This window comes from Penaeus japonicus, unplaced genomic scaffold (assembly GCF_977035675.1).
Source record: "Penaeus japonicus unplaced genomic scaffold, GWHDUDI00000001_assembly GWHDUDI00000020, whole genome shotgun sequence".
Lineage (NCBI taxonomy): Eukaryota > Metazoa > Arthropoda > Malacostraca > Decapoda > Penaeidae > Penaeus > Penaeus japonicus.
This window is the reverse complement of record NW_028234422.1, coordinates 7,901,289-7,913,790: the sequence shown is the minus strand read 5'-3', so window position 1 is coordinate 7,913,790 and position 12,502 is coordinate 7,901,289. Positions and strand designations below refer to the sequence as shown.

General features: G+C 35.9%; 1 protein-coding gene across 1 annotated transcript in view; it reads left to right on the top strand.

Moving 5' to 3' along the window:
- The first annotated feature begins 2,605 nt into the window (after window positions 1-2,605).
- LOC122246341 (alpha-mannosidase 2) overlaps window positions 2,606-12,502 on the top strand; it is a 16,251-nt gene continuing 6,354 nt past the window's right edge. Inside the window, exons 1-15 of the mRNA XM_043004866.2 lie at window positions 2,606-2,740; window positions 4,363-4,480; window positions 4,631-4,803; window positions 5,384-5,540; window positions 5,672-5,819; window positions 6,977-7,148; window positions 8,131-8,271; window positions 8,444-8,604; window positions 8,817-9,003; window positions 9,137-9,314; window positions 9,455-9,657; window positions 10,673-10,858; window positions 11,162-11,234; window positions 11,784-11,975; window positions 12,290-12,456. Of these exons, the coding sequence (XP_042860800.2) occupies window positions 4,364-4,480; window positions 4,631-4,803; window positions 5,384-5,540; window positions 5,672-5,819; window positions 6,977-7,148; window positions 8,131-8,271; window positions 8,444-8,604; window positions 8,817-9,003; window positions 9,137-9,314; window positions 9,455-9,657; window positions 10,673-10,858; window positions 11,162-11,234; window positions 11,784-11,975; window positions 12,290-12,456 (2,255 nt within the window). The 5' untranslated portion in view covers window positions 2,606-2,740; window position 4,363. The remainder of the gene's footprint in view (window positions 2,741-4,362; window positions 4,481-4,630; window positions 4,804-5,383; window positions 5,541-5,671; window positions 5,820-6,976; window positions 7,149-8,130; window positions 8,272-8,443; window positions 8,605-8,816; window positions 9,004-9,136; window positions 9,315-9,454; window positions 9,658-10,672; window positions 10,859-11,161; window positions 11,235-11,783; window positions 11,976-12,289; window positions 12,457-12,502) is intronic.

Genomic DNA, 12,502 nt, shown 5'->3' with positions numbered 1-12,502 from the left:
AGGCGTTCGATTTGGCAACTCAGAAATGCAAACATGGCGGCAGTTACAAATGGACAAGAGTCATTTGTTTTAGTCGGTTTGACATCTGCTGCTGCTTGACAAATTTAAATGTTTACAAATAAGATGTAAATGAATTTGCTCTTGGTTGGCTAGACAAAAAAGAAAAATGTTTATATGACCCAAGCTTAAGGTTCAGATGAGATTCCGTCTGAAAATGTGTAAATAAAATATAAGATCATGAATAGAATATCACTGTATACTTACAACTACTTTGATTTAGCATAAATGAAAACACATGTATGATTACATATTTAGTTTTTTTTTATAAACAGTAGATTACTGTGCGCACGATACAGACCCACAATCTCTAGCTTTCTAAAAATCGGCCATCCTGATATTGGATTATCTGGATTAACACGTATGAACGGCCGGGAAAAAGTTCGCATGACCGCACCTTTAATGGCAACACAAAAAATGCTTATTACTCAGAGCAAAAATATACGGATGCTTAAAGGCGTGATCACACTACTGTTTTTTTTCCAATCGCTAATCAGTGCCTATATCAATACGGAGATTGTCAAAATATTGTTCGTTGATTTGCCAAATTAAAGTTGGTCTTCGTATTTGCCGTGTGGTCGCGTCCTAAGATATCTTAACGATAGAAAACAGAGAAAAAAGAAAATGGACAAGTAAAAAGGCTTTTAGCAATAGCACGTTGGCATGGCGACTTCACTCGGCGTTCAATCTATGCTGTAAGTAACTCTCTCGCTATCCTCTCTCTCTCTATCTATCTATCTATCTCTATCTACCTATCTCTCTCTCTCTCTCTCTCTCTCTCTCTCTCTATCTCTCTCTCTCTCTCTCTCTCTCTCTCTCTCTCTCTCTCTCTCTCTCTCTCTCTCTCTCTCTCCCCTCTTTCTTCTCTCTCCTCTCTCTCTCCTCTCTCTCTCTCCTCTTTCTCTCTCATATCTCTCTCTCATATCTCTCTCTCTTCTTTCTTTCTCCTCTCTCTCTCCTCTCTCTCTCTCTCTCCTCTCTCTCTCTCCTCTCTCTCTCTCTCTCTCTCTCTCTCCTCTCTCTCTCTCTCTCTCTATCCTCTCTCTCTCTCTCTCTCTCTCTCTCTCTCTCTCTCTCTCTCTCTCTCTCTCTCTCTCTCTCTCTCTCTCTCTCTCTCTCTCTCTCTCTCTCTATCCTCTCTATATATATATCCTCTCTCTATATATATCCTCTCTCTCTCACTCTATCCTCTCTCTCTCTCTCTCTATCCTCTCCCTCTCTGTCATCTCTCTCCCTCTCTCTCTCTCTATCCTCTCTCTCTCTCTCTATCCTCTCCCTCTCTGTCATCTCTCTCCCTCTCTCTCTATCCTCTCTCTTTCTCTCTCTCTCTCTCTCTCTCTCTCTCTCTCTCTCTATCGCTCCTCTCTCTCTCGCTCCTCTCTCTCTCTCCTCTCTCTCTTTCTCTCTCTACTCTTTCCCTCTATACTCTATCTCCCTCTATACTCTCTCTCTTTCTATCCTCTCTCTCTCTCTCTCTCTCTCTCTCTCTCTCTCTCTCTCTCTCTCTCTCTCTCTCTCTATCTCTCTCCCTCTCTCTATCTATCTCTCTCCTCTCTCTCTCTCTCTCTCTCTCTCTCTCTCTCTCTCTCTCTCTCTCTCTCTCTCTCTCTCTCTCTCTCTCTCTCTCTATCCTCTCTCTCTCTCTCTCTCTCTCTCTCTCTCTCTCTCTCTCTCTCTCTCTATATATATATATATATATATATATATATATATATATATATATATATATCCTCTCTCTCTCTTTATTCTCTCTCTCTTTATATCCTCTCTCTCCCTCTCTATCTTCTATCTCTCTCTATCCTCTGTCTCTCTCTCTCTCTCTCTCTCTCTCTCTGTATCCTCTCTCTCTCTCTGTATCCTCTCTCTCTCTCTCTCTCTCTCTCTCTCTCTCTCTCTCTCTCTCTCTCTCTCTCTCTCTCTCTCTCTCTTTATCCTCTCTCTCTTTCTATCCTCTCTCTCTCTCTATCCTCTATCTCATAAATATATATATATATATATATATATATATATATATATATATATACATATATATTTATATATATATATATATATATATATATATATATATATACATACGTATGTATATATATATATATATATATATATATATATATATATATATGTTTATATATAAAAATGTGTGTGTGTTCGTGAACTTCATAAAAATCATCATTATTATCACAACGTGAAAAGCTCAACTGATGCAGACATGAATTCAAAAAAATAATTCAATGTTCAACGTTACGTTACTTTATATACACAATGTAACATTAGTCCAGAAACCTCATTCGTTCTTAATAATAATATGTCCGATAGTGAACGAGTTATTTTCAGCTGATTTGTATGGTGTTTACACTGTCCGACATTCTTTATAACCGCATTGCATAAACGATATTTCATCCTCCCTCATAAATATCAAAATTACTCCAACAAAAAGGATCAAAACATGCACATTTACCTACTAAACAAACCAAAGACACACCAAAATAATTTAGAAAAGTACAAACGAAGCGACAAATATTATCGCAACATCACCCGGAAATAATACGTTTCTAAGTGTCAAGTCCCAGCTGTAATGTTTTGGTTGGAGGAACGGGAAGAGGTTGGCATTTTTCCGATTATGTTCTCTGCGTGAAAGAAATTAGAAGATATTCTGGTGTAGCTGATCTCATATACAAAGCAGGTAAGAGGAGATGATGCTTTAATTGTTTGTGATATACGTGTAGATGTCCTTAGAAGCGGGTGTCTATTGTAAGGTCTGTAGAGTGATCTGGTCTGGGGAATATGGTGATCTCGTCTCATTATTACTGGATAGTCTGTGTCTTTCTTGAATTTATTACTTTAGTTTGATGGGTTTTCTATTTGCTGAGCAGGTATAGATTATGGTTTGGGAATGTATTACTCTTCTAAACGAAAATCAGGTAATTATACGTATGTAATTATAATGCGGTATGCATACATTATCAACTCTACTATACATATATAGTGGAAGTATGTTGGTGTGTTTTTAGTGATTTTGAACTGTATGATTTACTTTTTATTGCTAGACCCATGTAATCTTGTAGGAATTACTGTGATTCATTTTTTCCTGTTGAAAGCTAAGTACCAGTTTGGAAATGTTATATTTTGTGCACAGAATTAGTTTTGTATGATAAAAAAATGCACATCTCAAAAGGGCAATAAGGCATACAGATGTATAAAGCTAATACAGTATTAAAGTGCAAGCAATAATGGCTGTGATACCTGTTGTCATGAAACAGCTTTCAGAAATCCCAGTTGGGTGTGCTAAATGGGTGCTGAATTAGCAATCTGAAAGAAATTTCCTTGAAGTTCAGTCATTGTGAATCAATATTGGTTACATCAATTATGTAAAGTTTTATATTACTGCATTAGGCACATCCTTCAACTGATCATTTAAAATCCAAGTTAAAAGACAATTTCCAACAGCCAGTGCAAATACTATAAATATTGTGTTAGTCAGCCTTTAAAAGACCTGGAAGATTAATTCTTGTTCCACAACAGCACATAGCATGATCTAGGTCCTTGATATAACTTCACGACTAAATACTCAAATGCTGTATGTAAGAAGAAAGAAGAAAATACAATCACATGTTCCTTGAACATTACCCACCAATATATTCACAAAGGCTATGTATTTGGCTCCTCTCTTCTCAGTTCCAAGAAACTTACCTTTTGTGGCATTCTTACAGGATAGAAAATGGAACAGTACAGTTAAGGTTAATTTGAGTTAACAGAATTACAAAATAATGGATATAGAACATCAAGGATAGTAATAGTTTTAAAATCTTCTCATAATATCATAAGTGTAATGACCTATAAAATTGTTTTATTTCCTATAGCTGGGAAATGCTCTGGCATTGAGTAAATATTATAGACCCCTATGATTCATTTGGTATGTGTGAATGACTCCTGCCCTCTTGCCTATAAGTCACTGATAGGGCTGACACACTCACTCACTCACTCACTTCCTCTCAGAGAGAACCTGAGAGTCCATCTATTGGTTCTTGTTCAGTTGGGGAGAAAATAGGTGTAAAATCAATGAAAAATTAATCAATAAGGTTGATTTCATAAGTCTTAATCAGTATGAAGTACTTTTTTTGGGAAGTTAACCCAATGACCGTTGTTGAATTGTGATATTGTGAATGCAATATTGCAATCGCCCGGCATATGGGACTTCGCGTAGAAAGTGCACCCGTCGGGAAAGGGTTAATGTTGAATTATTGTGAATAATTGATGTCATCTTTCCACAGGGTTTGACTTGCAAACACCTTTTTTTTTTTTCAGGATGCGTCTGCGAGCATCGTCCTTGGTGTTTGGTGGTGCAGTGAGCCTTGCAACGCTTGTGCTGCTCTACCAAGTCTTAAGCTTACCTCCTGAAACACATCCTCCTGGAGATGCAAAGGTATGGAAAATAAATCCTGTATATTCCATCATTAGAGGTTCTTGTGTGGCCAGTACTAATGTCTTATTGTTCTTTTTTTATGGAAAAAAAAATGTCTAAGCTATATTATTTGTTCAAGTGTTTTTAACTATGTGTATTTTGTTTATTCAGGAAATGCACTCTCTGGAATCTCGCCTGCATAGACTGGAAACTGACATACAGTCTAATCAGCACACTATTCAGGAGATTAAAGATTTGGTCCGGCAATTGGGCAGCGCCAATATCAAAGCGAATTCTCTTCTAGGCCCAAGTGATTCTATTGCTTTACCAAACAAATTTGCAAGGTATGGCATCTAGAATAATATTTTTGTGATAATAAGTTTTATAACTTTTATTGTAATGTGATTTCTGGGATGATGGTTTACTTTAATGGGAATCTTTTCAATATTTTTCTGATTCACCTATAAGATTGTCATTATTTGCATGTGTGTGTGTTAATGTTGAACATATTTTTAATACAGTTTTATACCCTTTATACCCTGCATTAAGGGTAGGACATCACTCTACTGTTAGCTCAAAATTTGGAAAAGAATAAAACTTTTCGACTCTAAAAAATTATTATGTATTTTTAAAGATTGAGCCTTGTGATCAGGTAGGAATTCTAAAGGTCAAATGAACAGCATTTCTCTAAATTTTGGGTATTTGTGATAATTTTTTGGGGTTCATTAATGAAAACAGTCTATCCTTAAGTCATCAGAAAGCCTATATTGAAAACCTCTTTATTTGTTGTTACTGCTTCTAGATATTTCAATATAATCATAATCATAAATATAATCTAAATAATGTCATAGAAAGAGTTAAGGCATTGAAAAGGTGGTACTCATTACCTGGTAAGAAATTGACTAACTTCCCCCTTGTTTTTAGAAATGGACTTAATGCCATGAATGTGAATGAAATCGGCGGGCAGGAAGTTCCCCTAAAGAGCACCTCTGTTGTTATACATCACAATAAGACTTTTGCCAACATTGCCCAAGATGATTGTATATTTGGACAAGCTGCTGCATCACCTGTTGATATTCAGGTGTGGTATACTAAGTCTGTCATAAATGCATTTAGTAACATATATATTCATTTATGATTTGTGATATAGCAGGAAGATTTGATAACAGCCATTCAGCCATATTAATGAAGAGCCATTTTCATTTATTGCAGATGGAAGATGTCTACAATATTCTGAAATTTGATAACCCTGATGGCGGTGCTTGGAAACAAGGATGGAATATCCAGTATGAAGAATCACAATGGACACCTGATAAGAAATTGAAGGTCTTTGTTATTCCTCACTCTCACAATGATCCAGGTTAGTAATATTTTTGTTTTATTAAGAGGAAGGTATGCATTGAGCCCTTGCCCACCATGCTGTAAATCACTACAATAACACCTCACCAACTGTTGCAAAATCACAATTATGAATAGTTGAAGATGTGATCAAAGCTTGTAACAGTGTAGAAGATGCATCTCTAAAGTTTCTCTGCAAGATGATTGATATATAAGAAGAGATCTTAATGATATGATGTTTATGAAGATGCCATTTAGTCTGATGTGTAATTGGGTCTTTATAATGAATTTATTGCTTATTAATAAAGAAAAATGTATTTTACTTTTATCTTTTTTTTAATATTTTTTTAGTAACTGTAACATTTTTTTAGAATGTGCATACTAAGATCTGTTTTCGCTGGCCTTTCATATGGAAGTTTGAGTAACTGTTTTTAATGGCAATGAATTGATTTTTATTTAGTATATAAAGGATTATTTTTTTCATGTCTGTAATCAAATATATTAGATGAAGCTTCATTATAAGAGGTATGATGGTATAGTTTTACACATTACCACATTATGCACTGTAAATTGGCACAGAATACTCATATGTGTAAGAGTTTGAATAAGCTGATGATATTTATGCAAAGTTTAAGTTTTATGTCAGAAGTCACTTTTAAGAGAATAGGACTTCATTTCAAAGGAATGTATAGATATAAGCTATGAAGAGATTCATACCATTACAGGGGAGTGGCTGCTTGCCCAGTTTGACTAATTTTGGCCATCATGAGATAAAACAAGAAAAATAAATTTTATATATACAATGATATTTCCAAATGCAAATAGCAAAATAACAAAAAATTATCAATTGAAGTTTTTGAGTAATCTCTCTCTCTCTCTCTCTCTCTCTCTCTCTCTCTCTCTCTCTCTCTCTCTCTTTCTCTGGATGGGTTGGACAACTTTGCACTTTATGATCATAGTTTTAAGATTATACCCTGCTGTAAATTATTTTTTTTTATGTCAAAGATAAAATTTTACCATACTTTGTGTTGCAATTAAATTTTTATAGGTCCAATTAAAAGAAAATTGGGGGTATGTGTGTATGTGTACATATTTACATTTATGTACATAACACAAGTGCAAGAGAATTTTCATAGTTTACATTTTGTAAAATTTTCTACAATATTATTTCCAATCAAGGTTGGATCAAAACTGTAGAGCAGTACTTCGGTGATCAAACGAAACATATACTTGATCACATGGTGAAGAAGTTACCGCAGGACCAGAGACGCAAGTTCATTTGGGCTGAAATGTCCTACCTCTCCATGTGGTGGGATCAACAGCCCGAAAGCGTCAGGGATGTTGTTCGAAGGTGAGATCTATGTTTTTAGTATATAAACTGTTCTTGGTAATCTTTTGTGTAGTCATCTGTTTCTGTGTAAAAGCTCAGCAATAGATATGCTTTTATGGGCTTCAATCATATATTATTGTATGTAATAATGGAGTGATTTAACTGCAAAAGACCCCAATTCTTGCTACCTCAGCTGCATTTCAACCCAAGTTTTTGACATATGCCATGGGCAAATTTGGTCTTTAATATTTTAAGACCTTGATTGTGCACACCAGGAAGTGCATGCCTTATGCTGGTTGGTCAAATAATTCTTGAACAGAGGAGCATCAATTTTTTCCCTTGTATATGAAAGAAAATGTAGATGTAAATAAGATACACATAATGCAAATACATATTCAAGTGAAATACATATTCATCATGATTGGTAAAGTAACAAATCATGGATTTACCATGCATTTCTGTATGTATTTGATACATTGAATAAAAAAAAAAGATATTCCTAGTAGTGCTGCCATGCTGCAAAGCAAACTGTATGAAGAGAAGTGAGAAGTTCTTGGAGGTTGCAGCAGGGGATGACATGATGGATCCTGTGGTCTTTGATGATTTAGAGGGGATATAGAGAGAGTATCAGATGGGAGAAGCCACCCAGAAACATAGATGGCCTAATGGGTACAGGGAAAGCAAGGGATAGCTCTTTATGGCCTTACCAGCAGTACCAAGTATACAAGTTTACATTCATAACCTCCCATTCACACCAAAGTGGTGGGGAAACAAGCCACCAGTTTTTAATTAAAAGTTGATGCTTTATTGAGGTACCTCAGCTTCCTTTGATTGAAACAGCCCAGACTTTAAGGTTTAACATATTTAGATATGGAAAAACATGAACCATGAAGTAGTTGTATAGATATGATACATTTGAATTTTTCATCTGATGTGATATAATATTTTTTATTTTTTCTATTTGCTCTTGTTTTTATCATTTATTGTTATTTTTTCTTTGCAGTTTAGCAGACCGTGGTCAACTAGAGATAGTGACCGGTGGATGGGTAATGAACGACGAGGCAAATACCCATTACTTTGCCATGCTGGAGCAGATGGTTGAAGGACATGAGTGGGTCAGACTTAACATTGGGATAAAGCCAAAGTAAGTTTCAATACCTTGGATCCTTTCCTTTTTTAAAACATTCATAAAGATTTTATTTTTTTCTATTGTAACATTTTTCACATGTCCTCCCATTAACAGAGATAAATGAGATGTGTTATTATTTTGTCACCTGTTTACAAATAAATACTATTCTCGTTCTTTTCTCTCACAGCAATGGTTGGTCCATAGATCCATTTGGAATGACTCCCACTATGGCCTACCTGCTAAAGCGCATGGGCCTGGAGAACATGCTGATCCAGCGTGTGCATTACTCTGTGAAGAAACACTTGGCAAGAGAAAAGAGTCTAGAGTTTAAGTGGCGACAGATCTGGGGTAAGGGTATCTTCTATTTTGCTTTGGGTATATTTTGCATTTTATTATATCTAAGGGATGATTATTATGTTATGAGAAAGTTATTTGGTTTTGGCTTAAATACAAGATGATGATTAGGTATTCATATGAAGATATGTTAAGACAGGAAGGTAAAGTCAAATATTTATGGAAAGATTTTAACATATATCTTACATCTAATTATCCCATTTCAGACACAGGTTCATCAACTGATATGTTTTGCCACATGATGCCTTTCTACAGCTACGACATACCCCACACCTGTGGTCCTGACCCAAAGATATGCTGCCAGTTTGATTTTCTACGGATGTCAGGATCAGGGGTCACTTGCCCTTGGAGAGTTCCTCCACAGCCTATTACTAGTTACAATGTGAAATCCAGGTTTGAATTTTGGGTTTTGTTTTTCTCTTTTTCTTACTCTTTCTTTTTCTTACTCTTGTAAATTAGCATTCTCATGGATCATGTCCAAAGACAATTATTTCAATGATCCCTAACAGTCTTTGATCCATTTAAGGGCCGAGCTTCTCTTGGACCAGTACCGTAAGAAAGCACAGCTGTACCGCAGCAATGTCCTCTTGGTCCCACTTGGTGATGATTTCCGATACGTACGTGCTGAGGAGTGGGATAACCAGTACACCAATTACCAGAAACTGTTTGATTACATGAACTCCAGAGAGGATTTACATGTTCAGGTAAGGACCTTTGATATTCTGTTTCATTTTTATCATACTCTGGTAAGTGTAGGGATGTAGATGGTGATAATAGTATTTATAATAGTTGGAAAGCTTTTTCAACATTGCTAAGTACTTGTCTTAAAACTGAAAACTTGCAGGCTCAGTTTGGTACTCTTGCTGACTATTTCCGCGCACTGCACGAGGAGACTGATTCTCCAGCGGGAGAGGAACAAGGGGTTTTTCCAACCTTATCTGGAGACTTCTTTACATATGCTGACAGAGATGATCATTATTGGAGTGGCTACTACACTACAAGACCTTACCATAAGGGCTTGGATCGCATACTGGAAGGATATCTTAGGTGAGTGTTTCAGTTATGAGATGAAGTAGGTGGTGAAGCCTTTGAGTGTCCGTGACACAGCACCAACCACGTCATCCTTTAATGTACACCTGTCTATCACAGATACCCTTCTGTCATTAATGGTACTGTATACCTGCTTGTTATAGTAGCTTGTGTTATATATCATACATACCTCTTGTTTTTTAATTAATTTTTATTAGTAATTAACCCTAAAACCTCATCCTAATCTAATTGTGTATTGCCCTTAATTTTCATTTTTATGTTGCATAAACAGTACTTCCCAACCTGTCTAGAGTTTAAGTAGAAGTATTGATGTCCAGAAAAACAACAACAATGAAGGAAAGATATAAATACCTCACGGTGTTAAGAAATCAACCTAAAAATATTCACTATCCTGCATTCATGTTTATGCTTTGGCAGTTTTGAAGAAGCTAAAGTCGCTAGCAATGAGGATTGCTGACTTGGATGCCCGGGGAGGTTCGTAGAGGGGAGGGGGTGTAGGAACTTGGGTTGTCAAGTAGTTTGGAAGTTTCCCTTTTCTTTTTTGGCTCTTGTGTAGATTGCATGACTGTGCAATTTTCTCAACACAGGTTAGGAAGTACATATATGCAACTTTGCTAAGCACTACAGCATGTTTGACAGAAAATTAACATTCTGAATATGAGGTAACAAATGGGGACCTCAGGATTTGTAAATAATCTTTAGATAGGGACTCTCCCTGAAGCTGCAATGTCTCTTAAGCCAATAGACATGGGATGGGAAAGAGCATGTTAACACAATGACACCTGGTCAGCATCATTGTAGTCTAAAAGTTTGATAAAGCAATATAACTTATTTTGTATTGTTATCAAAATACTCATTAATGCATAGGTTATTGCCTAAACAGTCTAAATTGATGAGGATTTAGAGATGTTTGCTTATGTTTAATCTTCTTTTATTTTTTCCTTATCTTTTGTAATAGAGATCTCTAAGGGAAGTGATATAACCTCTTTTTTTTTCTTTCTTTCTTTTTCAGAGGTGCCGAGATCTTGTTCTCCTCAATGGTAGGAAGTCAAAGTGCACTAAACACACCATTACCAGAGTTAGCAAATCTCTTGATGTCTCGTTTAGTGGTGGCGCGCAGAAATCTAGCTCTCTTCCAGCATCATGATGGTATTACTGGAACAGCCAAGGATCATGTTGTTGTGGATTATGCAAAAAAGTAAGTAATCATACCTGTTATAAAGGTCATATAGAATTCACTAATTATAGCATCTTTTATCAGCCCTGTCAGCAAATAGTTCTTTTCATGCTAATAAACAGAAAACATTAAGATTCTTTTAGTAACCTAAAATTGACATGGTATTCTTAACAGATGTGAACAAGTGTTTAAACTGAAATATGAATAATAATTTTAGAGATATTCTTAAGGAATAGAAATATGATCACATGCTCATGTGCATACATCCAACACACACACACACATACATTTGTTTAATTACTTCAACACCTTTAATATTTTTAGAATGTTGGAGAGTATCCACAATTGCCAGCATGTGATTCAGCAGGCAGCACATTATCTCCTTGCATTTGAACAGGTAAGACTTCAACAAGGGGTGAACTGTAAGAGTGACATTAATTTTGTATGCATGTAATAGTAACACTTTGCTGTGTTACTTTTTTTTCTTTTTTGGTTACCTATTTTGTTTCTTCCTTTTTTTTTATAAAAGAAATGTTCATTATTGAAGTAACATATGGTTCATAAGATAGTATAGTTTTGTCTCCGTAATCCTTTATGTGCAAAGAAATGTGATATATGTGTGTGTGTGTGTGTGTGTGTGTGTGTGTGTGTGTGTGTGTGCACATATGTGTGTGTGTCTCCATGTAGTTGTGTGTGCTTACATTGTGTGGATGCATGTGCTTACATGTGTATGATGCATGTTCGTATATGTGACGATGTGACTCTATGACTCTCTGACTCTGACACTCTTTGTGTGTGTAAGTGTAAGTGTGTGTGTGTGTGTGTGTGTGTGTGTGTGTGTGTGTGTGTGTGTGTGTGTGTGTGCGTGCATGATTGTATGTGTATTTGTGTTTGTGTTTTAATGACTTTTGGTATTGAACATTAATCTTTATTGCATCATTTTCAGAGGAGTTACAATCCTAATGCAGGATCAGTGTACTATGAACTAGGAGAAAAGTTCTTAGAGCACAACAAGCTAGCATCACACATGGTTGTGGCACTAAGAGATGGTTCATCTGTGCCTGTGGTCATCTACAACTCACTCCTGCAACGTCGTCAGGAGCTCTTCACAATAAGGACATCAAGTCCCTATCTGGAAGTAAGCTGAAAGACTCTTTAAAATTTGTGTATGTTTAAATATAGGTGTGATCCTAGATATATAAACTTGGCTGAATTTTATTTATATTTTGTTCATGGAAGATGAACTTCATTGATGTAGCTTTTTTTTTAGGGGGGGGTTACAAAAAATAATATATAATATTTTCCTTTTGAAAGGAAAAGCAGTTTGTGATTTTAAGATATAAGTCTGAAAAGTGTTATCAAATATTCTTTTCTGAATTTTGATATGGGAATACAATTTCTGTAGGATGGCTATGAGTGGCAATGATAATAACAGGGAAATTACATTTTCAGATAGTTGATAGCAAGGAGAAAACAGTGCCATGTCAGGTGGATCCTGTCTTCCTTAGATCAGAAGTATCACAGACAATGTTTGATGTCACTTTCTTGGTCGACGCACCAGCTCTGTCTCTTATGACATACACTATTAAAGCCAGAGAGCCAGGAACTGTTAACCCCAAGTATGTTGAATCTTATCTTCTCTTCTCATCTCTCATTTCATATCTT